Source organism: Botryllus schlosseri, chromosome 5 (genome assembly GCF_051294905.1).
Source record: "Botryllus schlosseri isolate E-star chromosome 5, Bs_hap1, whole genome shotgun sequence".
Lineage (NCBI taxonomy): Eukaryota > Metazoa > Chordata > Ascidiacea > Stolidobranchia > Styelidae > Botryllus > Botryllus schlosseri.
In genome coordinates, this window is record NC_137240.1 from 12023142 (window position 1) to 12050683 (window position 27542).

The 27542-nt window shown below is 40.7% G+C and overlaps 1 protein-coding gene across 3 annotated transcripts; it reads right to left on the reverse strand.

The window, feature by feature from the left end:
- Positions 1 to 43: 43 nt before the first annotated feature.
- On the reverse strand, positions 44 to 27542 carry LOC145439724 (rho GTPase-activating protein 45-like). Of its 3 annotated transcripts, XM_080317305.1 has the most exons (25): positions 27356 to 27542; positions 25107 to 25217; positions 24792 to 24944; positions 23473 to 23619; positions 22937 to 23021; positions 22818 to 22869; positions 21966 to 22083; positions 21756 to 21902; positions 21008 to 21117; positions 20788 to 20937; positions 17718 to 17861; positions 15354 to 15452; positions 14405 to 14482; positions 14222 to 14338; positions 12516 to 12666; positions 11698 to 11892; positions 10520 to 10755; positions 9525 to 9722; positions 8315 to 8487; positions 7755 to 7847; positions 7427 to 7566; positions 4838 to 5151; positions 3550 to 3589; positions 1989 to 2057; positions 44 to 1611 (listed from the first exon to the last, which is right to left on the reverse strand). In XM_080317305.1, exons 1-25 carry the CDS (start codon positions 27369 to 27371, stop codon positions 1013 to 1015), a joined length of 3735 nt encoding a protein of 1244 aa, XP_080173431.1. In that variant the 5' UTR covers positions 27372 to 27542; the 3' UTR covers positions 44 to 1012. The 3 variants fall into 3 exon arrangements, with proteins under 3 accessions (XP_080173431.1, XP_080173432.1, XP_080173433.1); XM_080317306.1 differs by lacking the exon at positions 25107 to 25217; XM_080317307.1 differs by lacking the exon at positions 3550 to 3589 and having other exon boundaries at positions 1476 to 1611.

Genomic DNA, 27542 nt, shown 5'->3' on the forward strand with positions numbered 1-27542 from the left:
CGTTTTCCCGCCCCACCAGACGACCACAAAAACACACCAGCGATCCGAGTGAAGGTTATTTAGTTGAGAGAATACCAATTTCGCAGAATAAAAAGATGAATCAACGTAGCAACAATGATAACAAAAAGGCTGAAACGCGAGAAACGAAACAATCTCGAAAACGCGGGCGGCGCGCAAGTGACCAAACGCATCCTGAAACAGGTCTGTCCGTGCTCCGCTTTAACAAAAAACGAGCCGTAAGAACAGTAGCGCTTCCCGCTAGCTTGGAAACAATTTACAGAGGAACGATGCACGCACGGCGTAAAACACTTGAATCGGACTGCTGACAAGTCAAGGTTTGTTCAAAGGGTCCTACAGCGGTTGCGCAGGGGCACAGTTCTTGGAGTATAAAAATATCGTTATCGTCGTCACTCATTCGAATGAGCGCGGTAAGAGTAATGCAAGTATTTCACGGTCCGGTTGTTACGAAACCATTGCGGAATGATCCATGATTTTGCTCGCTCGCATTCGCACGAACGTGACTTTTAACGGAGTGCGGTACTTGAACACAAAATGATATTCGATGCTTCAATTCGCGCTCAAACCGCGCGAGTTCAGTTCAAATCCGAAACGGCGACCGCGGAAATACCGCTCATCACAAAGGGTCCAAAATTCCGGACAACGCCAGCAAAAATGGACCCCCGGCATTCTTCAGTGCTTCAGGTAAAATAGAGTTTGTAACAAATCACAAATTGTTATATTCACCGCTCGGCTTCAACGAGGTTATGCGCATACGCGCACGGGCAACGAGAGGGTTAAGAGCGCGCGGTAGTAATAAAAGCGTAACGAGGACGCCGCCGCGAATACACACGATTACACGCATAAATATATGAATCGTAAACCGCACCACGTAAATATCTGTATAGAACGTATGTGTTATGATAAAAGGTGAAGAGATATCGGCTCTGGCAGTCAAAATCCGGCCGCGTGACGCGTCTCGACGCTCTGCTCCGCTCCGCTTCATGTAGACGACTCAGCAAAAGGAATCGTCCGTCGATTCGCCGAGGTCGAGGTGCAATTTGTTCCGGGCGTCGGCAGTACTTGCGTTGGACTTACCTCCGAAACCGTCTATGCCGGTGAACTGTTCTTTCGACAGAGACAGGCTGACCGATTTGCTCATCGGCGGGGTCCGCCCTGGCATAGTGGACAGCCCGCCAGAGTGACTAGAGTCGGACATACATCTATCGTTTTTATCTGAAAACGTTCCGTTTTTGGAAGTCTTATCTCCTGCCTCGTGACCCGGTAGCGGCGGGGTAGACTCGGTAGGGCTAACATGCTGGGCCTGTCTACGCATCCAGTTCCTTGCCGAAGTGGCTGGCAAGAGCCGTTGGCTTCGAGGCCGGTGAGACGAAATGCCGGCATCTATCGTGTCCGCCGAAGTGCTACGCTGAAACGACTCAGAGGCGTGGCCGCTGTCTTGGCTCGATTTGAAAAAGGGTAAGTTTTTTAGGGAGGGTCTCCGCGGGCCGTGCGTCTGCGTGTCCGAATTCTTGGCGGCTTGAGAGATGTCGGACAGGTCGGACGCCCTGCGGCCACGCTTGCCGCCGGATCCGAATTTATTTGCTGTTGTTCCTGCGAAATTGTCGCGTTTATTGTTAATTGTACAAGGAGGATACATTTGGACTTTGGAGACTACATACAACACAGTAACTGCACTTTTTACTCAACACAACGAGTATTCACCTACTCTCACTACTTGCTTCAAAAAAAGTGGTAGTGAAAAAACAAAAAACACTTGAATAAGTCCTGCAAGTTGGCAAACGTACTACATTATATGCCACCTCTGGTAATTGTATAAATTTGCCGAAAGTTGGAAGTAATGAAAGAGACTTGTTGGCTAGCTAGTATTCATGTTTAGATGTAGTTCTACAAACAAGGATACAGAATTTGAAAATATCTCAACAATATTATTTAGCATAGGTTCAGAAAATATTCGTGCCAGTACCAACCTTTCAAACTATGATTCGAAGATGAGTTCTTGGTTACACTAGTGCGATGTGAAAAGATCGTTCTCCTGTCTACAGAATGCAAAAGAAAATGGTCAGTTGGATCGTCGCCGAAAAAGTGCGATTTCAACGAATACACATTTGTGACAAATCAACACTGGGAAACAGTCCATGCTAAACAACACAGGCTGATATAGTAGATGACTCCGAAAAGCGGGCATCGAGTATAGCATGCAACTAACGATCAAACCATCCCCTCGAATGACCTCGGTTGAACATATTTTTTATACACCATGGGTCTCAATATCGGCAAATGGCATGTACTCCAACTTGAAAGACGTCGTGAGCCACAAGATTTCATTGTTCACACAAACACAAGCTAAAGTTTGTAACATGTCTTAAGATAACAACCCGTTCTGCTCTTCAACTGAAATTAATTTCAGCTTTCAAATATACATTCAGGCACATTCATTTCTAAATCTCAAATCAAGTCGCAAGCCGCGAGTCAGAGACCCCTGTTATGCATGAACAATTGAACATATGATGTAACCTGCAGAATATCTTCGCATTGATTGTATATACAGCTAGGCTAATTATGGAAAAATGTTGCTAATTGGATGGAGCAAAAATCAATCAGAAGACAACACCTGCACATGTCTCTAATCCTAACGCTAGCAGAGCCGTACTTACGACACTTGCTCTCAACATGCAAATAAAGCAACGTTTTAACTGCAGTGAGGCATGGGTTTACTAATATTATTGTATGGAATAACAAAACGATGCTAGAAATAGGACTTCAAACATCCATGCCCAACTCTTTCCAATAATATCGTTCTGGTGATGACATGCAACTAAATTTGCTGTGAAGGATCGGCAGCATTTTTACACAGCGTCAGTCGCTCTACGGTCTAAGAAATCACAATCAAATTCCAAGCTTAAAATTGAAGCAATTAGCCGCAACATCGAGACAAAAGTCGCATGCTAGCAAGTAGCACGTGACTTATTCAAATTGGGTCAGTTGATTGGCATACATTTTAGAGATTCATTACTTTATTCGCTACGTGTCCTAAGGCGTCTCTACAGTGAAGAGTTCAGGGATTATGCATCAAAATATGAAAGGTATCCAAGTTAATGCAGCAGTGGTGCTGAAACCCAACGTTGTGGCAACGTACCGTGGACATTAGGAACATGAATGCTACCATGTTCACACAGATGAGATGCTAAAACCCAACCTTGTGTTACCGTGACATAACCACCCGCTTCAACCAGCCTTGACATTGCTAGTTTCTGTGAAGAATTTTTGATAAAAAATAACAGACAGCAACCATTGTTCGACTGAAAACGTCTCCAGACACTACAAGACAGGCTAACCAAGCACCGCTTTCAAAATGAACTGCATGCAAGACATAGAACAACGCACTAGCCTAAAAGCGTGCAAGCGGTTGCTGGGAAGAGAAAAAGAAATCACAAACCAAGGTGCATCAAGATTCGAAATCATTCGAAGACAACAAGCTCATGATCGTGTAGCGACAACAAAGTGTCAACCGTTAGTACATCAACTCACCATTAGTAACATCGAACCCATCATTGTTTAACTCCGTCCGCTGCGTAAGGGAAGCATGCAGTAGTAGTGGTGAAGTTTGTCGTTATAAGGTGCATGTGACTCGAATACATGCTTACTCGGGGGGGACTCACCAGATTAAAAAGGACATTTACAGAATTGCTACTAGAATAGTTAGTTATGTGTATAGCAAATGTAACATACTACATTAAAAACACCGCAATTGCTAATTAATATCTAATTATATATATGCAAGTTTTGTTATCACGCTCACTAGTTATGATAAACTTGCCCGCAAATTTGCACCGCAACCTATAAATCTGTATTTAACCAATTTACGGTAGTCATCTATGTAAGAATGGAAAAAGTAAGCTGCAGGGTTTGGGGCAGATGCCGGAATATCGAGTGCGATCGACACCAAAGAGTGAGAATTACATGCCAGGATATCTTACAGGGAGTCGTAAGACAGGCTACAAGCAGTGTCCATAGCAAAATTACAAAGACAAAATTATTCTCGGTCAATGTCAGATATTGAACACAAAAACTCACTCCTTTACTACAATTTTCTCTGTGGTTTTCCCAAAAAATATATTACAGCATGACCAGATTTTAAAATGCTTCGACTGTTTTTGAATGATTGTCTAGCGTTGCTTAGCAGGTCTACGATTGGTACTGGATTGAATTCAGGCATTTTTCTACGTACATCGTCTATCAATAGTATTCGATTGGAGGAGGAGACAACAACTAAAACTTCACTCTATTTTGGCAAGGCCAATACACAGATTTTAAATAACTGCTGAAATTCATCGCAACCGCGAGTCGATTGAATTCAACATCATATAATACGATTGATGCGTCAGCTACATCAACAAATTGGGGTGTGGGCAGTTGTTTTCAATACAGCACACACACACACTATGAATCTATTGCGTCATCGACTAATAATATGACCCACAGTGCTACGAGGCCACTGCAGGCCGAAATGACCAGCACAATATCCGCCAGGCCCAAATTCACGTTAATATTTAGCCTACAAAGGAAAAACATCAGATTAGCGTCAGATTGTAATGCGGTGCAGGTAGTAAGAGATAGAAGTGCATGTATTATTTCGCAAGCAAAGACAGACACAGTAACTCGCGACGCGGTCTCGTAACTCAAGACACGTCGCGTCGAGTAAGTTATGAAACAAGAGGTGATCGGTTGTCCACGACGTATGAAGACAAATGAAAAGAATCGCTTTTTCCATAAAAATGCCCTGAAAATGAGCTGAGAACCAGCGCTTGCAGATTACCTGATTGTCTTCTGATCTGTTATCTATTCTAGGCGACGTCAATTCGTGGCTCGGCGTGAGGCTGGCTAAGGAAGACCGTGACGACGTGTCCTGGTTGGCGTCGGCCGCTATCGGGTGTCCGACCGTGTGTGTTGGGGTGTCGTCGTAGACCAGCGGCGACTGCTGGGACGCGATAAACTCTGGCGACAGGTCGGAGGTCATGCTGACGCGGTCCGAGGCCAGGAATTCCATAGAGCGGCGGTATGTCAGAGGGCTCGACTTGATCCGCGGTGATTCGTCACCGTCCGGAGTCTGGACACTTTCGACATACGGACCTAGAAAAAGGAACGCGTTTCAAAATCTCAACCCAATTCGTAGATAATGTGCACATTTTTCAAAGCTAACGTACTCAGCACACCTAAAGTCTGCTTTTGTCGGTAAATCACGAATATGCAAACAGACTGTCACCGATGGCACACTGCCGTAAAAACATTACAGCCTGGTGATCACTTCAGACAAGTTCCCAAACTGGGCACCTAGCACCTTTCTAGTGATAGCAAACAAACGCAACAGAACCGCCTAACAGTGAGGCGAATTACGGCCATGTTCCCTTCTCTCGCGTCTTTTCACGGAGTGAAAGAACATTAGTAAAGTCACAATAACCACTTGACACAGATAGAATAGTTATGCATATAAGAAATACCAAATGCTGCAGTTATCACATTGGCATTTACGTTTACGCTGTATTTTTACAATATCAGGATAATTTAATCAACCTTAGCCCTCGCTGATATTTCTTCAGATCATAATTTGAAAAGACTTAGATTTGTTTGTGGCTACGGTTCAAATCGAATCCAAATTTGAAACTGTATAGGCTGTGAAAATATCAGTCTTTGTGTCGTCTAAAGTGATATTTGCGCAAAGTCAGATTTTCGCAGTTACGTAATCAAGTCGAACTACCGCAATCATATTGACATCGCAAGATGCGCACCGTAAACCGGGGTAACTTTGGACAATTTTCAACAATTCCGCTTTGTATCTTGGAAATGCTAGGCTGAAGGGGAGGCAAGTTTTGTGTTTTTCATAGGTCATGGAGCAAAGATTAGAATTGCCTAATCCAAAAATCTTCATGGTCCTAAATAAGTGCCTTATTTTCGTAAATTATCCGTGTCCAAAGTTACCCCTGCATGTGGGGTAACTTTGGACAATGTAGTTTTTTGTATGCCTTTACACTCTATTGTTTATGAAACCTTGTAAATGAGGCTTATTTGGTAAGAGTTGATGAGAGCAGTGGCTAAAACTGAAACAAAATAGTATATGTCTGGCCTATTGCATGATTTTTGCCCAATACCCCCCCCCCCAAAAAATAGGTACTTTATGAAGGGTAATGCCCCCTTATTCATCCCTTATCTCAATTTTCCCTCATGCCTTCACCAATTGGGACTTATAAATAACATATGGTGATAAGGGGTATCCCACTGGCAGTATCAGCAATCGACAGCAAACATTAAGAATGTTACCGTGATTATTGCCATTTCAAATATATTACTGTTCTTTAAAAGATACAATTTCCCTTTTTTCTGTCCTCTGATGGATATATTTGTCATAATTTACAATATCCCATATTCTGCAGGCACATCTTTAGGAGTATGTGATAAGTTTTTGAAGTAGCTTACACCCGATTACAATCTCTCAGCTCATTGCCTACCCATTTTTTCATATTTTGGCAAACTCCTAATTTATTAACCTTCTCATTGCATTTTAAAAAGCCATCAGGCCGGTCATAAGGAATATAGTTGACGATACACTTTGACACAGATGAAGCAGCCACTTTGCAGAGCTCTAAATATCACATTTTCTGCTGTCCAAAGTTACCCCGTTCTGATAAAATTTGACGGGGCAACTTTGGACATCACATTTTCTTGTATTGATCCAAGGGTGAGCCCACTGAGATTTTTGCCATGGATTAAAACTACTTAGAGGTATCTGCTGCCAAGTTTTGAATCTCTGAATCACATGCTATCTATGTTTGGTTGTAAGAACTTTAATGGCCATCAATTTTGATGAAATTGACCCCCGTCATTAGTTTATCAATGTTGGATCAAGTTTAACTGGTAATGAAATGAATCCACCTTTTATTGAGACTACTTGTGGTACTGTTGCCTCATGAAAAAGAATTGGACATCCAGCGGCAACCCTTTTCCATTAATAAATAACCATTTGAATCTTTTACTGCTTGGTGTCCAAAGTTACCCTCAAGTCCAAAGTTACCCCGGTTTATGGCATCACAATACCAAACATTTCTTTGCGCTCTGATGAGTGCCAAAAATCAACAAACACACTGTTCACATCAAACAAGTTCAGTACAGTGCCTTTTGAGCAAACAGGCGTCTGTTGCTTCATTTTTACAGGAGGCATATCTTGAAATTGCATCAGGAATTCATCAGAGCATCACCATGAAATACAGTTTCGGAACCACTGCAAAATGGCAAACACAAATTTCCAAACTGAAGGAAAAGCACGCCGACACCGCTTCACAGTCGCAAAGCTTCCGAAGCTTCGCCACATAAAAAAACGAGGGGCCTTTGCGATTCAAGCAGAACCACGAACCTTGCGGCCGTCCCTTCAGGTCGATAGAGTTCACCCGATTGGGCGGGCGCAAAAATATTTCCCGGTGATGAGATATTAACATTTCGATGGCTTGCGACTGATAGGGCAATTCGAGGAGATTGAGTAACGACTGGCCGGACCTGAAAAGAAATGGAAGATATGAAAATAGAGCATAAGAAAGACTAATGCACAAGATAAAATAATTAATTATGGTAGTCGTTTTCGATCTAGTCTAGGAACTTAATACAACCAAATACTCCAATCAGGCAAAATGACTCATGACACTACTATATCAAGCTCAGACACGAATGAAGAAATGAGAACTCACTCGTTGCCGGCTTTAGGCTTCAGCAGCGTCGGACCGAAAATGATCGCGAGGTTACTGGCGGTCATTTTGTTCTCCGCGTTGTTCTCGGAAACCCTGGAAAACGACATGATCAAATTCAAGAAATGTCCAGAACACCCGTTCTTTCCCGACAGACATTCAAACATAATAAATAAGCAAACATAGAAGGCGGTGTGCTTTGGGTCTGAGGACATATCAGCATGTGACACAATAGCATACCAACCTTCAGCATGCGACAATTGGGGAATAGACATTTGAGCATGTGGGTAAAGTCATGGTTAGGATTTGGGTTGAGGTTAGCTTTGATATTTAAAGTCGCATGCTCAAGTGATGCAATGCAGGCTAAAGTTGGGTCACATGCGAAACCATGTTGACTAAAGTTGCGATTGCGATATTTGAAGATGCGAGTTAAGGTAAGAATTGAGATTTAGCTTTGGGGTTATACAATCACATGCTAAGGTGTTGCATGTTGAGCTGTCATTTGTCATTGTGTTGCACGCTAGAATGTCGGGCGATCGCGCCTACGAAGACCCGGTCCATACCTGGACAGATGAGCGATGATGAAGTGTAACGTCCTGTTGTTCGCAGCCGGCAGCATTTCCACGTTGGTTTTCATCCGTTCCACGCACAGTTGTAGGGACTTCTGGTGTTCCAACCGGGTGGTGTCGTCGGCTTCGTCAAGCTGCCTGCTGGCTTTTGACAGCTCCGTGTACTCCTGTAAACAATCAAATTGTTCGGCAATTACCGACCGACTATTCGTGAACAGCACTACATGGGATTACATTGAACGAGTAAATGTGCATAGTAGGGCTGTTCAAAAAACACTTTTCCTTCAGATTTCACTGGCTACTTGATAAAATTGTTAGATTGTTTAAAAAAACCTGCACACCAAGTTTGGCTCAACCCAACCAGTAGAAGCGGAATTCTTACAGTAGAAAGTTTTAAATTTATCATGAAAAAATAAAATTTTTCTGTCGACTCCATAAAAATGTTAGGCTGTCAGTGGAGATGGTGCATACCAAATTTGGCTCAATTCCAACCACTAGAAGCGAAGTTATTTCTAATTCCATGATTTTATAATAAATAAATGATGAGTTAGTCGCCATAAATACTATTTTATTCAAATCCAAATTTTTCTACTGCAATAACTTTGCTTCTAGTGGTTGAAATTGAGCCAAATTTGGTGCGCATCATCTCTACTGACATCGTAACAATTTTATGGGGTTGACAGAAAAATTTTGAAATTTAAAATTTTTATTTATTGAAGATAAATTCAAAACTTTCTACTGCAAGAATCTCGCTTCTACTGGTTGGAGTTGGGCCAAAGTTGGTGTGCAGCGTTTTTTCACCAAACCTAATTTTATCAAGTAGCCAGTGAAGTCTGCAGGAAAAGTTTTTTTTCGAACAGCCCTAATGCATAGTCTCCTACAAAACATATGTAGCATAGCGGCCGTTTCCACGAACACGGCTTACCTTGCGCTACATATTTTTGATGCCGAGTTACAGTCGACCGAGGTTTTGCGGGTCACACAGTGGAAAGAAAGTATCGAAACTATATATATTCGTTGATGAAACATTACTTGAGAGTGAAGGGTCGTGTATTTTCGTTACTAGGGAAAATATACTCTCACTACTCAACTGGAGTCATTGTGCCCAGACATAATGACGCGATGTCCATTAAAATCGGCGACATCGCCTCCGATAAACACAACACACGACAAAAAATGTACAAAATCGACAAACATTGGTTACCTTCGCAACTTCTCGAAAGAAATCATAGAAATCAAACGGCACCAGTGGTTCCGGCAGTTGACGGAAAAAATACTTCAAGACGCCGCAAATATCATGCGGCGAATGATCAGACAGGTCGGCGCGGGCGCACTGCGCCGTATCTAGCAGCGAGCAGATCTTTTCGATGCGGTTTTTCACTCCGTTCACGCGGTATATACCCTGTCACAGAATGCGGAAATAAGACAATCGTAAATCCAAGCCTTTCATTACCTAAGGGGTCCGTGAATGGACAATGTTGAAACTACAACTATAAACAACAAAGGCGGTTGAGATCATGAAAGGGGCTGGCAGCAGAGTTGTAATGACTCAAGTCACGATTTTTCGTCTTAAAAATGACTTGACTTGACTGGAGTCAATTTGTGTATTGACTTGACTTGTGCATGACCAAGTCATATGACTCGAGACTGGGTCTACCAAGACAGGCATTTCATTGTAATTTTGAAGAAAAGCAAAGTTCTCAGACTATTAATATTTCGTCTATCAGTACTGATACTTGAAAATGCCACCAGAAACTATTAAAAGTGAGGAAAATGCGAAGCATTTGATATCACCGAGCAGAGTTGTAAAAAGTGGGTTTCACATGACATTAACTTGGAACTGAACAGTCAACACAATGACTTGGACTCGAACTCGAGTCAAAACAGCATGACTTGGACTCGACACTCTATTCAGTGACTTGGACTTGACTCGGTGGTGAATTGAAAATGACTCGACTTGACTCGAGTCAAAACTATAAAAGTGAGATTGACTTGTGACTTGGTTACAGCCCTGGCTGGTAGAAAGTGATGACCTTTTTCTAGTCACCGGGTACAAGAAATGGAGCAATGGTGTTCAACCTGGGGGTCTTGTTTGCCATTTTGTTGTGGAGGTTGAAGGTGCTGACCAAATCAGCACACAATATTTATATTAGTAACCAGCTTACAAAATTTAAAAGAGAGTTCAACCCCTGCGGTTACCTTGATGGCGACACCGCGGCTTTCTATCTCCACAACGCAGCGTTTGACGAGGGTGGGTATCCCGTCGCCCGTGTCTTGTGCCGCGACCGAGAAGTGAACCCCGAAAACGGTCACTTTCGGTATCTTCTTCATGCCCTTGAACGCGCCCTTCACCTGTTCCACCATCTTCATCACTTTCAGCTGCGGCCGCGCGTTCACCGGCGAAGACGACTCGGTGAAAGACGGGCTGGCGATGTCTGAGAAAGCAAAATATGTAAATCAAGACCCGCTGTATTAGCGTCGCTATCGAATTGAGAGTTACATGCTGGGGCCGCACACGTAAAATCTTCAATTTTACACTTTCACGGTTAAATAAATCAATTGATTAAGCCTAACAAAGATAACAACTTTCAGAAACTGCTCATTTACAGACCCTTTCAAATATGCTTTAAAATCGCCCTCTGATTTCACGGTCGAATGAGCAGAAAAAGCTTGTTTTTATCATGCAATTACTTGAGAACTACTTGTAATTCAGTAAACTTATATTAAGATTTACTCAACTATACTTCACAATGTTTTAAACTACTGGGGTATTTTCGAACAAAATCACGACGAGTCGCACAGGCTGGACAAAATTACACCGAGGTCGCGGCAAGAGCAGGGTAGCAGCTTGGACAACGGATGTTGTAGCGACAAAAATGCAAAGTTAACCGAAAAGAATGGTAAACACGGTCAGTCTCAGCACGCGCTCTGGGTGCATTTTCAAACAAAATCGCGAACGAGGACATCTCAAAAGCAACGTAGCCCGGACATTGTTGGTCAAGGCCGCAAAATGGGCTAAAATATTTCGACGAGGCAAAGAAAGGACGCCACAATTCAACATTCTATATGGCAAACTTTCAACGTAAGCAAAATCAACAGCAGTTGCTCTCCGCCCCCGAAATAAATGCGGTACCGTAACCCTTATAACTCCGACAATAGGATTATAAGTTTAAAAATTGGATACATAAATAAAAATAAAGCAATCATTATCACGAATTCATAATATACAGACACAATGTAACGCCGAGGGTAGTCTTGAAACTTAACCGATACAGCCACAATCGCACTTGATATCCCATCTCGCTTTTCGCCGTCAAAATACACCGGACAGAAATTTTGTGTCTGTGAAAAACCCGGTAAAAACGCGAATAGCAAACCTTTCGCGGACGACGCCTTCAGCCGGTTCGGCTCCACGACGTCCTTGCCTTCGTCCAGGATCTCGTCCGAGGACAACGAGCCCTCCGTAGAGGCGCGTCTTGCGTTGGCTTTCCTGTTCGCGTGATTCGCCGGGCTGGGGGCGGGCGATGGGTCTTCCGCCGAGCGCGAACTGCACGATTCCGTATCGCTTCCACCTACAACGGGAGAGAAACGTCTGTGGGGGAAAGACTTTGCAAATTCCAAAGTGAGAAATGTGCCTAAACAACAGTTCCAGCAGTAGTGGAACTAGTCTAGAGACATAACCAGTCCACCACCACCAGAGGTGGTCAACGTGGCCATCGTCAATCTCTACCACAAGTGCGCAGCTCGCAATTTCCAAGACACGCCCAAACTGATTCGAGTGGCAGTTGGGGTCGCTATTTTTTAGCACTTAATCTGAGGCGAATATGACTGCTTTCAAAATTTCAGGGTGCATCTTTACGACTAATGAAAAATATCGAATGACACTGCAAATAGGTGTTGTTTTCGATAAGACACCGTGGACAATGGCTATTTTTCGCAGTTGTTACGACAATCTCAACCGTAAAAACGATGCACACATATTCATAACTACTCTCTACTTTACAAAATTCAAAGTTTTACATAGAGCACTGCTAAGCGGAAGTAGAAACAGTCATAAAACATAACCACTCGAGTACCAGTACATAATGTCAAGTTGGTAAAACGTAGTTGAACGCTGTCAAAAAGTGGTACTTGGTTGCTGACCATCTCTGCCAAAAACTGATCACGCGAGTTGAAAACACACCACCGTCGTTACCTGGTATGCTTTCGAAGCCGTAATTTTCATTTGTGTCCAGCCGCGAGTCGGGCACAGAATCCAACTGATGAGGGGCGAGGTGGTGGCGTAAGTATTCCGTGTACTGTGAACCCGGCTCGTAACTCCGGGACTCGTCCAGTAGAGCCTGGTACTGTATGAATAACAGGGATTTGAGAAGCGTATGTATGAAATAGCGAGACGGTCTACAGAGCTAGGCACAATGATGGGATTAACTGTGATCATTCAGGTCAAGTAGCAAGAGCAAATTTTTCCAAGTACTGAACTTATTCGGCCCTTCCGACGAGTTATTATGAACTAGAATACTAGTTTTGATACTTATTTCCGATCCTGGAAGCCTCAAAACTCTGTTAGTCGCATCATAGCATCCAAAACATGTACTGTAGTACAAATCCAAACAGTTTAGTTGAGGAGATTCTTGGAGGTACAGAACTTCAATATACAATTCAATGGTATGTTGGTATATTCATATTGAAATGAACCCGAATATTTTCGACTGACACTCATCAAGGGTAATCGTCGGCAACTAGTACAGAATTGGAAAAAAACATTGTATATCACCAATTGTATCACAAAATGTGACGCACCCGACGAGTGTCAGCCGAAAATATTCGGGTTCATTTCAATATGAATATACTATTCAACAGTTCAATCAGTGAAAATGGCATTTCTGTGAAACCAACAGCGTTGTCGCAAAGTCCAAAGATATAGGTAGGGTCAAAAAAACACCACATTATCTTCAATGCGGTGTAGAACCGGCAATATTTTTAGTTTGGTCACATAAAAAATAAATATATGAACATTCCACATCTTCAATACGGGAATACTTGAAATCCGGAAGTACTTGATTTTGCTCAGCCCTAGCAGCCCCAGCCGTATCTAAACCACAATTATAATAATACCTTGTAATTTTCAACCGGAACAGTGGAACCAAGTTATGCCTGACCATCCAAACAGAGAAATAGAAAAATTTAAAAACATTAGTTATGATCACTTGACATTTGTCTTGCAATGCGACATTTACTAGTCGCCACGTAGTAAACAGTGTAATCGGTCTTCGGTGATGTTAATTGAAATTACCCAGGGCAACCAGATCCAAACAAAGTCATAAACTTCCCGCTGCGTATCCGTGTTTGCCAGGACACGTCACAAGAGGCGTCGGATACAACTGACATATGAATTAAATAAATAAAAGTCCCGACAGCCCGATGTTTGACGCAAACAAATTACGGGCTTCAATTATTTTGACAAATTCAAATACCAAAGCACCCAAGTCAGACAGGCTATGACGGCAACGTACAAGTTTTATTTGCTGCGTATCATAATATTACTTCTTGGTTGTAGAGGAATATGGAATGCTGAAGTAAGCTACTGGACGAGCGATCTTCAATTATGGAGATGACAAATTGACTATCTCATTCATCCACTGGCCGACTTGAAATGGTTATCACTGAGCTATATATTAGCCATCAGCGATTACCATCACACTGTCGAATGTGGTCTAGAAACCAGGTAGCCTTGCTAGATTCATATTTGACAAAGCTTGCCCACACGAAAGTATATTTCCTCCACATCCATTGCTCGCGTGGTTGGCAGTAAACCAGCTACCAGTAATTCTGCTCGTGCTTTACAGTAGAGTTTAAAGTCACATTTGGGTTGATGGCTACTCGTACAAAAGTAGCACTTACTTGAATTTTAATGGGTGACGTCAAATCGCAGTGGGCTTGAAAGAAGTGCAGGGTGACACGTTTCGTGACGGCGTCGGACTTCGTCAAACATTCCTTCAGCTGATTCAAGATTTCTTCCTGGAAATATCGCAGATCGGTCGTAACACGACTATATCATGGATTATTTTTTCTTAAAGAACAAACCTCTTTCCGGTCGAGGTCCTGCCTCCGTTGGTCGAACTCTGATACAGAGTTTCTGTAAATTTTTTCCGCTTGCATTGCCTACAGAATGGAAAGTAAAGTGGGTAACGGGATCATTAGTGCAAAACTATCATTAAATCAGGGTCTCAACACGGGAATAGCACATCTCGGAAGGGCTTGCCTCTTTCTCCATACTAGAACCGTAATAGTAAAACTGAGAATGACTTGATACGATTGTGGACCTCTACCGCAATTTTACGATTACCACAGGAGTTTTGGGAGTTCAAGGTACCCGTCAAGTTATAGCTTGCCACCCTGGCTATAATGTATTTGTGTATAGTTTGTGAACAGATTACACTGCAAGGAAAAATAGATGTCATGTTCAATATTACAGTAGCCTATTTACTTACATAGAGCCTAAATATTAAAATTCAGATGTGGAAAATTGCATTGTTTCATCTTGAATTCATTAAGTTTTATACTCAAACCCGAATTAACAGGCAGTAATCCATGTAGCGTGCAAGTTATTGTGCGATTTACCGTGATAAGTAAAGGAATAAGTTGATTTAATGACTGTATAGTATACATTAATCCCGTAATTCGATATTAACCATGTGATACGTGTTAATCCTACTAGATTCGGTGAACTTTGCACGGTCAGATTGACAATTAGGTGGGTTGGGATTCTTATCAACGTTGATATAACCCAGACTGACCTTGGTCGTGAATAAATACGCAACCAACTGGCGGTGAACGAATTCGAGGTTGTCCTACCTTCACAGTTTTGATGAAAATAATGTGCATTAGTATAGCTGTGTCAGTGCTATGGCGTACTACTGCCAATCGGGTAATTCATAAACTCAACTGCCATCGTTCTATTCGAACAATTCATGTTAATGCACAGCTGTTTTGTGTATTGATACCCTTTTCTGGACCAGCCAAAAGCACCAACCTTCTGATAGGAATCATCTTCGTGCTTTTTCTTCTTGTCAATCTTGGTCGTACCAAGTGTGTTTCCGGTAGGAGCCAGCTGGTTGCTCAGGCCGCTACCCTATTGTGAAAGAAAGGAAATAGTAAATCAGCTGTCGATGAGCCACAAGTACAGTAGTTATATATAAGATTTTGATTGTGTTAGTGAACAGCAATGAAAAACAATATTTTTGCATTGTCATCGGTCCAGAATGAAAACTTTCGCTTGGATTAAGAATGAGATAACAATGAGAACTACAAGTATTTCTGCCGTTTAGACAAAACTACAAATTCGTTGACTCTCTAGCTCTAACAGATGGGTGTGTGAAGGATTGGCAAATGTTTAAATTAAATAGGAAGTAAACCAAACTTGAAACTATGATATTTGTTAATCTGCAGTTAAAAAGTAATCACAAAAAAACTAAGAAGTTACTAGATGATGGCAAATATTTCTAAATTTCAGCTGGCAATGATATTTCCCAAGTTACAATATCAGTAATCGTGAGCAACGCTCATTGAGCATGGGTATCATTTCAGAACCGATACAAAACACATTGAATAATAGCAAACGTAAACAAATACACATGAATCATTACATCAGTGACACCATAAACGTACCTACGGTACTGAGAATGTGGATAATAGATTCAATGATTACAAGTGATGGTGAGGCAATCGGCGGCAACATTGGCCTATTTTACTATAACGTTATCTTCCTTAAAAGCAGATAGGAAAAGGTTAAGTCAGTAGAAACTCTTCCTTGACAAATTCAACAAATTAAAGCGGGCAAGCTTAAGCGGAAGATATGAGGTCTGAATATTGATATCAAGCGTACATATTTGACATATTTCTATTATTGTTCTGGAATTCTTCGATTACTGAATCATAAACACACATACCAGCGCAGCTTGGGATACCGTGCGGTTTCTGACTGGAAGCAATCGTCAAATTATTAGATGACGACAGAATAAAACATCCCCCGTTCAACAAGCTTACCGGTGACACTGTATGATAAGGCGTGTCTGCATGACTACAACCAACTGCGATCGGCGGGTTTAAACCACAATCCACAGAAAATACGCTTCGTCACGTGTGTCATATTGAGAAAGTATTAATGACCAGCAAACAGCTTGACCAACACGCCTCATATTGTAAATTTCCTTCGATTAGCAAACACTCATAAACACGAAACATCCAAAGTGCGCGATCATTCAGCGTCAAGGACATCATTTGTTTGCTTGAAGGATAGCATGGATTCATGTTTGCAGGAATGTTGATATTCTCCCGTCTCAGTACAGATACATCACTCACGTATATCAACCAGATAGGCACCAGATCGTATACTATAACTCAAGATTACACCATTCAAGAGGCACTAAAAATGGTCATAATTCATCAAAATTTGGGGTATATCGAGTAGTGACTACGCATACAGGTCAAGGTTACTTGAAAATTAATTGAAAAATTTAACTTCGAGTCACGATTCATGTCATATTTCTCATACGCCGAGTGTGGCAAGTCATTTTCGGTAGTGACTCGAGTCGAGTCGTTCAAACATCATGACTTGAGTGACCTCAACACTGCGTTAAGTTATAGCAGTAGTGTTGGCTTACAGTGACTAAACTACCGACATCATTGTGTATTCAGGGGTGTTCAAAAATGAATTTTTCTTTCAAATTGTACTGGCTACTTGATAACATTGTTAGGTTACCTAAAAAAATGCTGCACACCAATTTTGGTTCAATTCCAACCAATAGCCGCATTGCTACGAGGAAACAAAGTTATTCATTTATTATATAAAAATGAATAAAAATAATTGTCAAAATTTTCTGTTCATCCCATCAAATTGTTAGGTTGTCTATATAAACTATGCTCACCAAATTTGACTCAATTCGAACCAGTAGAAACGAAGTTATTGAGGTTCAAAATTTGAGATTTCAAATCATAGTATTAACGGTGGGCAGAACTACAATAAATAATTAAAGAATTTGCCCGCGTAAATACTATTTTAGTCCAACCCAAATCTTTAAACTACAATAACTCCGCTTCTACTAGTTGGAATTGGCCAAATTTGGTGAGCATCGTTTCTAAAGATAACCTAGTCATTTCATTTTTTATTCATTTTTATATAATAATATATAAATAACTTTCTTCTCTCGTAGCAACGCGGCTATTGGTTGGAATTGAACCAAATTTGGTGTGCAGCATTCAATTAGGTGCGGTAACCTAACAATTATATCGCGTGGCCAATTTGAGAAAAAAAGTCACATTTGAACACCCCTGTTGAGTGTACTCAGTGTAGCCGTATAATTTTCAAAATGCAATGCCAACTAGAATGGTGCCTTACCTGGCGCGAATGGTTTCCATCGCCAGAAGTCCTTTCAGACAGTTGCTGGTCGGCTTTCAACTTTGCTTCTTTCGCCTTTTGGTATTCGCTGTTCCGAGTGTTATAATTCTGCTTGGCTTTCCGAACGTTAGCTTCGGCTTCCTCCTGCAAGACCGGTCGATTTTTATCAGTGATTCAAAGTGCTACAAATTTTCAGGAACGTGTCACCCGTAAAGGATTCGTGCTTTAGTCGCCAATCGATGTGTGAAATGGCAATAAAACCTTGAGCTAGCGACTTGATTTAATCGAGTAACTTTTTGTAGCAATTTTTATTGAGATATCGATATCACTAAGGCGATTTTTTTACCTAAAAACGTAACATTTTGACCACAAAAAACTTCATTTTGATTAAATTTTGACATCATCTATGTAAACTAGGTGTTTTCCCACATGTTAGAATTGTCCTACTCATCTTCATTTCTGGCTGGAACTGTCTGTCCTTACGAAGTAGTTTGGCCAGAAAAAACTTTTTGACTTAAAAACTAACAAATTTTTACAAGAAAAAACTTTAATTCAACAAAATCTGGACCTATGAGGAATTCCAGTAGTTACATCAGACATTACGGTAGAAATGAACAAAATTTGTGCGTACACTGCTGTAGTGCTGGTGACACACTGTGCTGCTTCATTCCGACGATGCTGTCTACATCACAATTTTTCATCATACGCTTCTTGATGTAAGAACCAATGTCCACACAGTCATGCTTCAGTTAGGATATTGCGGTACATTGAGCATAACACCATTTCAACCTATTAGTTTCGTTTGACTGTTTATGATTCACAAATGAGCAGGCACTGGACTGTCTACAACGGTAGGCCTATTAAGTAGACTACGAGCTCCAAAATGTCAAATGACAAGTTCAACGACAGTGCAAACATCTGCGACACAAATGAAATGAAGGTTGCAAAAAAATTTTAACTTTGTAAACTATTTTTACAATTTTTTGAATTAACGCTACAATTTTGACAAAATTTTGACTTATTTTGATATGTCAGAAAGAAATAGCCCAAGTTATCACTATAGGCTATCACTATAGGTCACACTGAAAATGTATCTTCAAGTTGTGACGCCACTACAAACTACTTCTCGCCCCACGCAGTAGCCTACAGTTCATTTTGTTCTAACACAAAAGAAGACTAAACAGCATTATCAAATGAAGCACAAATTTTTAAAAAACGCATCATGTATAATTCATCAATATATTGAACATCAATGAAACAAAGCGATCATCCCGGGAGACGGTGCTATGTGGCATGATATAATTCTGTCACATTCGAATACAACCGTCCAACACTAATGCGATTTACCCTCGTCGAATTGCAAGCGGACATGAATACAAGTTATGTCAATAATCCACATTGCAGCCAGAGCGAGGCTCAGCCTGATAGACAATAGCGCGCAAGCGTGCAAAACTGCCATTCACAAAATCTCGCCAAATAACAATCGGCCCCCCGATTCTATTTGTCCGCAAGCGTGGCATATCAATTATTGACAAGAATAAACATCAATGAATGGCTGCATAATGCAAGCGATGACCCTTCAAATGCGATGGTGTAGCCTACAGTCGGGTTAGAATACCGAGAATCCAAAATAACTCGTCATACAAACTCGCATTGATACCGCGTTTGAAAATTTCAGAGCAAAAACATATTCAGGCCTACCAATAATTTTTAGAGCTGTGAGATTTTACCTAGGTCGGGTACAATTCCCCGTTTCTAAGTCGACCAAATCACCTAGCTGGCAGAACTGGCGAAGACTGCATATCAAAATTTTAGGAAGACGACATATTTACACCTCAACCATGAAAAGTATACAAGCTAGAAATGGTGAAGATTCACTGTAGGATGTCCAGCTAATAATAGCACAGGAAAACAATCATCTTACAAAAGTCACGATATAGGAGTGAATATATTCATTCAGAAACCGTTGCCTAAATGCATATTAACAGGTTAACATAAGTAGGCCTACTTATTTTGAAAGGAGGTGTCTTATAAATCTGCATTGACCTTATTTTAGACTTCTGCCCTTAGTATCGTCAGATTTGCGTCACAGGTCCCAATATTTACAATGACGATACGAAAGAGGGCTTTCAAAGACCAGGTGCCAATGCGGCAATGATCACGGCAGGGTGAAACTGGTCACCTTTTTTATATTTAGAGTCGTCAATTTACAAATTCCACGGCTAGGCTACTTTGCCGGTCCTTAGTTACTGTAATTTGACTACTCAAAGCGAAATGCTGGTATTCGAATTCAGTCTAATTTGTGAAATGGTCCCATGTTTTAATTTCAATTTTAATCTACTCTCTAGTTTCGCTGAAAATGTAAAAGGAACTCTTGAATAGTATATTCATATTGAAATGAACCCGAATATTTTCGGCTGACACTCGTCAGGGGTAATCGTCAGCAACTAGTAGAGAATTCGAAAGAACAACGTATATCAACAATCGTAACACAAAATATGACGTCACCAGCACGAAATGTCGAATACGAGAGCGTTCAATGTACTATTTTTAGGCCAGCTCTCGTATTCGACATTTCGTGCTGGTGACGTCATATTTTGTGTTACGATTGTTGATATACGTTGTTCTTTCGAATTCTCTACTAGTTGCTGACGATTACCCCTGACGAGTGTCAGCCGAAAATATTCGGGTTCATTTCAATATGAATATACTATTCAATTGTATATTGAAGTTCTGTACCTCCAAGAAGCTGTTCAAAAGGAACTCTATAGCGCGAAATGAGCCAAGCACAGACATTTGTCATTCCCACGCATATGAGATGCTTATGATGATGAGCTCTTGATTTGATATATCTTGAATCTAATTTTGTCGTAGTTCTTTTTAATTTGAAATCTAATTAAGTTTCTAAATTCACAAATTATAATTATAATCTAATTTAGGAAAAAACTGTGGCTATAATTCTAATTGTAAACTAATTTCAAAAGACAAACTGTAACTATAATCGTAATTGTAATCTAATTTGGATAAGTTCAAAATTGTCTAGTTGTCCAGAGCATCCGCAGGAACTTACCACCCGTCGTTTTTCTTTCCGCCACGACTCCCGCAGAAATTTCCGCGCCCGCTCGTGCTCCTGCCTCGCGGCGTTGAGCGGATCGAAGAACTTTTGAACTAACAAGTGGTTTTGATACATGGAGCTCAGGTTGCTGGCGTACTCTCGATCCTGAATCGATACAGAAACAGGGGGGGATATACACACGTCAGACGCCGACGACAAATCTCGATCCACTTACGTTATCAAGTAGAGTGCAATAGAGGGACTGAAAGGGCAGGAAACTTTGTTCGGAGAGGACTGCGCGCGTCGTTTGACTGAGTTTCGCCAGCTTGTTGGCGTATTCCAGTTCTGTAAGGGAATGATTCGGGATTAAAAACAGATCGTCCCGGTACCGACTGAACTCGCGGGGGACAATTCATACATGAAGCTGGTCGGTGACAAAGTAGTTTTACGTTATGCAAAACCTACTCAAGTAGGTTCTGCTTACTTTCACAACTTTAGACTACATAAACTTTCGGATAGTTTTCAGTTCCGTTCAGTTCAGTGTTCAGTAACGAATTACTTCTCCTTTTTCGGAGTAATCGGGCAGGTTTTACCTAATTCCACCAAGTTCTCAAGTCTACTTTCATATCTACTGAACAATGTTCACTTTTATACGCAAAACTAGGCTTGGAATCTTGAAACTCACTACTTCTACTAGTACTTGAGTAGAAATTTATGATGTTATTCCTACTTAGTACCAACGATAACTAATTTGATGGTCTCTGCCTGTGTTTCAAAATAGGGCCATACCAAAGTTTCAAAAGACATTGACAAGCCTCCACAAGATGGCGTTTTAGTAGCACTATCAAATTGCGCATGGTGGAAGATTAAGGCATATTCAATGCAACACTTGGCTTGGTCCAAGCTGGAAGTGTATTCAAGTTCGGCAGGATAATTATGTCTGCTTCCAAATCCTGCTAAATTTCACAACAACAATACGTTACCAATATGAGATCTCTTCTTGATGAAATTCAACAAGTCGCCTGCGTATTTTGACCACGTCTTTGCGCGATCGAACGTGACTTCCAAGCTCTTAGCGACGCTACGCGCACTCGACGTCGAGTCGATGCTGGGAAGATTACCGTCGCCTGCTGTAAAGCAGTTCCGATTACATACTGCACTAATTCAGAGAGTTACACATCGGAGAGCCATACCTTCCATATTATAAGGAGGCAGGTCATCGTGACTAGCGTCCTCCACATAGCTTTTCTGCGGGGCTAGCGCCACCGGTTCAGTGTCAGAGCCTCGAAACCCGCCCTGATTTTGGATATCCTAGAAAGAACATACAAGCATATGTAGATTCCATTGTGATGGAACAATTTCCGGTGTAAACTAAAAAAAAGAGATGGTGTAAGACATTGGTTCTCAACCGCCAGTCCACGGAACGGTGACAATCTGTGGCAAGTTTCGTGCAGGTCTGCCAAATATATTCGAATTTTGTATCTCAATTTCAAAATACAAATGGCAAACACTTGTTGGATAATCCCGCCTGTGCAAAAAATTATCGAGACGACAGATTTCGCATACTCGGAAAGGGTCGTTCACACTTTCATTTCTGTGCCTTGGAGTCGACTTTTATCAAAATACACCAGCCGAGTCTGTGCCAACAAAAAGAGTTCGTGTATCATCTAAAAATAGTACATTGAATGCTCTCGTATTCGATATTTCATGCTGGTGACGTCATATTTAGTGATACGATTGTTGATATACGATTTTCTTTTGAATTCTCTCCGCGAGAATAGATAGGTTGAGAACCACTGGTGCAATTTGCAAAGTAACTAAGATGTGCAATAAGCAAATTCGATTTCATGATTTTTCGACTGTGTCACGTCCAGAGACTCAAATCTTACATATATTTTCATGTTCTCCAAACACATATAGTAGCCTACAGAAAAATACTGTGGTACTACAGGAATATGAATAGTTGAATCTTAGTATATCATAATTTTGGGAGCATTGCGTTACAAGCGTGTGTTTATTCAGAGTAAATCCAGTAATCCACTCACCAGAGAATGTGAAGGACTGATGTTGATATCCCCAATCAAACATTCCGACACACTGAAAGTGAAACACATCAGTATCAGCGGAAGGCGCTGCAGGATAAGAAACCCAAAAAGTACTGTACCTAGAGCTGAAAGCGAGGGCTAGATTGTTGATCGCGCTCAAGATCTCTGGTGATACGTTCTCTCTGACGCTTTCATAATCAAAAGCTGCAAAATATGTCGGAAATATGAGCAAAGAGTAATTATTTATCATCAAGTACTGATTCTCAAAAAAATTCTAGCTGAAAGCTTTATCCATGGAAAATGGCAAGAAAAATATCAACAACAACCAGACACCGGTGGCGAGGAAGAATGGTTACCGTTACAGCGAATAGCCGCAACAATCACAAGCGAGTCAAATATTTAATGCCAAGACAAGTGACGCAAACTCTAACGGTGTTTACAAAGTAGCCATATCTGCAGTTTGTAGACCCTTGCAATATACAATTTATCGGTCCACATAGACGCAGCTTTTTCAGCAATAGAGGGACGAGAAGCTCTATTTTAGGGAACAGAAAATCAATTCACAAATGTTATTATATATAGATCACCAGTCTTATCACACCACAGCGCACACGAGGCATTCCCATATTCAGAATCAACCTAAAAAGGCACATACTTTTTATATGATTTATGAGGTTTTCCGCGGCATTCAATATCCCTGTCGAGTCTAGCTCCTGGTACTTATTCACCGTGTTTTTTAACACTTTCAGCAGTTCACCCAATCTCTCGTGAGCGGCGACCCGTAAACTTGGTTCTAATGATTCTGAAACAAAACGTGAACATTACAAGTTGATTGCAATTGAAATAATATCAACTGTATTTGATTGCTCTCTACACCTGTGGACAGCTGGTCATTTGATGGGGCCAGTAACAGAAAGTGAATATTTATAATGCTCATAAGCAGTACAAAATTTCCCTTGGTGGCCGAAACAACATATACACAGTGTTAGATCTCATTAGAAGATCAAAATCTGCAAAAGGCATCATTATTTAGGGGTGGACGATAGAATCACTGGGTCAAAGTTGAAAATATTGAATCAAACCATGTCTTCCTAACATCGAAACACATGATTCAGAGCAAATTAACAGGAATAATCATTTTTCAGTAGTTTAGATAGGTAGGTTTTGATTCAAAGCTGCCAATATACCAGTTTAACCGACCTGTGTGCGTCATTAATGTGTTCAACTGCTTAAAGCTGGAGTACTGAAGATATGGAGCAATTATTTGTGCAACACATGCACGTGTTAGCGACCTTAGTATTTCAAACTACTACCGGTATTTTATTTCAATTATTCTTAATACATAGGACTCATAGGAGAAACAATGGTCATGGATATTGGAGTGTGATTCAAATAATTGACATAATTGAACTTTGCCAATTCCAAGTTGTGTTATGATATGAAGCTTACCAAGAAGTAGACAATTTTTTTCAACACAAGCCACTATGTACCACAAGACATGTTTGCAAGGTTGCATTTAGTGCTATCTGCTAAGGCATGTATGGTTGTATAGACTATTTGTATTTCAACAAAAATGGGAAATTACGATCTTTGTACTATAACTTGTAAAAGGACCAAAATCAAACTAAGTAGGCATACGTACATGGGCAAAACTAGCGTAGTGTAGAATATATTAGTCCTGATTGGTTTATGGGTGTTTCTTGACTTGATAATAACAAGACCTGAGCATTAAGATATGCTAACACTATGCTATCGAGTACTTTTAGTATTTTTGCTACAAATAGCCTACTTGATTAGAATTACAGTACCTATGTCATATTATCAAAATCAAACATGCGTGCCGCATACCATCTTACCCTCCAACTTAACCTTACCCTAAACTTGATAAACCGTACATGGGACATCCTAATTCCTACGCAATTATTGGCAACACTCAAAGCACTCATGTTATCAAAATGAGACAGCTGGCCTTACCTCTTTCCTCGCAGAATACAGATTTGAGGCTTGTCAAAGTGTCCGAAAATTTTCTGAGGTCTTGTGTGAGTTGATAGACACCTTCCTGGTTGATTAGTCGTAAGGCGGAACTCGAGTACTCATCACCGTAGGCATCTGTAGGTGGGGCATCGCCTGGAACAAGCAATCCTTTCTGAATTCTCAAGCTTTACAGCTTCAATGCAGCTAGTCAAAGAAACAAAAAAATCAACAGGCCGCCCAAATTACAGTCCGGTGAAATTACCCACTTCGTTGGATAGCGGATTTTTTGTGTTAAAAAGAGCTGTACGAGGGTACCTGTTATTCGAGCAATTAAATTTGCGTCTTCTGCATGGAGACCGATAAAATTAGGCGAGGCCACAAACCGGCTCAGTGTCTCCATTCCATTTCCTTCACGTGATAAGGATTCTAATGAAATGATTGTAAATGGTAGGCTTGGGGTTTGCCATGGCATGACATGCCAGGAAGGGTGATGCTGATGCAATGCATGACTGCCTGTTGATGTGATAAATGCAAGACAGAAGCCTCTAAAGGAGGTTGTCAAGAATAGTGCAAAAAGTAACAAAATATACCACAAATATACTTCTTCCGCCGTAATGAAATGCAAATGGCAATAAGTAAAATTACATGAGAGAATGGCAGGATCAAGCAAGTTCAACTGAGACACATCAATAAGACAGTGCATATTCTCACAAGTAGAGATTGATGGGCGTGAGCAAGCTGGATAGGCACTACATCATCAGGCATAAGGTTTGGTAAACTAAGCATGGAGTCATATTACCATTATGATTTCATGACGTCAAATTCAATAGGGACGTGTGTATATGATATTTCAGTACTAAGATGCATAATACCCTTTTTTGTTACAATACCAACACTTAGGGGAGCCACCCAGCTTTCCACAGCCTAGTTGTTGTAACAACAATAGAAGTCATACAAATAGTATAGCATCATGAGCATAGTGACATATGCTCAGCCAGACATGATGTAATCACCATCGATTGCGACATTTACAGCATTTCTATTAATCGTGATTAATTGAATGTTTTAAATATCAGTGAAGCAGTTGTGATGGTTCAAACTAAATAAATTATACAGTCAGCCTAGTTGTATAATAATCTAGCTCATCTCATTTTGATAATGAAGCTCGAGAGAGCAGGAGAATCAATTTCGCTGATTGCTAACACACTGTACCGTATACAATAATATAGCAATGCAAAATGTATCAATTCATCAACGGTATAAACTACGTAAATATCACAGTGTTAGTCTGTGTCACTCAAGAGTTCAAAACCTAAACTGTTAAATTATTGTAAACATGACAAATGAGTAATGGGCATATGGCACTTCATCAAGCTCCATTCAATGACAAGCAAAAAAACAAATATAATTATTATAGTATCGTAATATAGATAGGCCTATGCGTGTGTCGTTATAAAAATAGAGTAGGGTAATATATATGAGCAATATAAATGTTTGGCACTAATTGATCTAAGTACATACAGAGAGTATCATTGCTGAAAATATGGTAAAGTGCTCAGCATTTCATTTGGAATAATCTTGTAGTAAAGTAGCCAACTAACCAAGTCCCGAACACCTGAACAAGTCAGCTAGTCTGCAACTGCAACCGTATTCCGTTAGTAAACTGTGCTTCATCTGAAGCAATCAATCTTTATAATAATTACATTCATAATTAACTGATATTTAAACTTACATGGGAAGAAATTCACATTGATGCTACATTATTGTTGCAAATAGCCTGTCTGTATCTATCATAATACTCAATTACAGTCAAGATTTAGAGAATTTTATGAACACTTCTATGAAATCTTAAAGTGAAGTTGACAAATGCATAGTTCTGTGCGATTATTTGCGGAATTGCATGCTCTGCATAAATGCAATGCAGTAATACATCCTATTGTGGTGACTATCTTGAGAAATTTCAATTGTAGCAAATAAACTACCATACCGCACAAATCTTTCCAAGTATATGCAAGCATAGATCATCAAATAAAATATTGAAGGTTTATACCACAATAAGTAACTGGTACACGAACTCTCAGGGGGTAAGCTACCAGTCCATTCATATAGTACGGTACATATTGACAGATTCAGATTAATTGCAGTCACAATCATAATCACGTTATCATCCTAGTCCTAACTGCATCATGACATGCATTCCGCAGTTGAACAACGCACTGGCTTATCAATAACCCAGTTTAAGTATTAGGTAAAGTATTGGTAGGCAGAGGCAGGTACTAGGTAGCAAGTTTAGGAAGCATAGGCCTATATAATACGATACAATGCACACACCCTGACACCCATCTGACCCATGGGCCATGGACAATGGACATAGTAATGACTCTCTCTTTCTGGCCAGGTGTATTGAAATAGCTTCATATTATTGAATGTAGCAAAATGTATAAATTCACGAATCGCTAAGTAATCAGTATTCACATCATTATCAAACATCACCAAACACCCATGGTATGGAATTGTAAGTTCTTATGAAACTTCCCAAAAAGCGAGTACGTGCAAGCACTAACCTGGTGGGTCATTCATACTTTCTTTCCTCAGATTTTTCTACATGAAGATAGTATCCACCGATTCGAAGCGACGAAGAACAGGAACTTCTGCACTCACTGCCTCACACGCCAAATTCGGATGTCGATACCATTCACAGATCTTCCCAACAAAAGCCGCTAAACTTCGCCAGCGCTCAGAATTTGCTAA

Excerpts from the sequence above, each read along its gene's own strand:
- LOC145439724 (XM_080317305.1), bottom strand. Across the intron at positions 20,938-21,007 it reads ATTGCACTCTACTTGATAAC|GATCGAGAGTACGCCAGCAA; the intron begins GTAAGTGGATCG and ends GTATCGATTCAG. Across the intron at positions 7,567-7,754 it reads AAGCCTAAAGCCGGCAACGA|GTCCGGCCAGTCGTTACTCA; the intron begins GTGAGTTCTCAT and ends ATTTCTTTTCAG.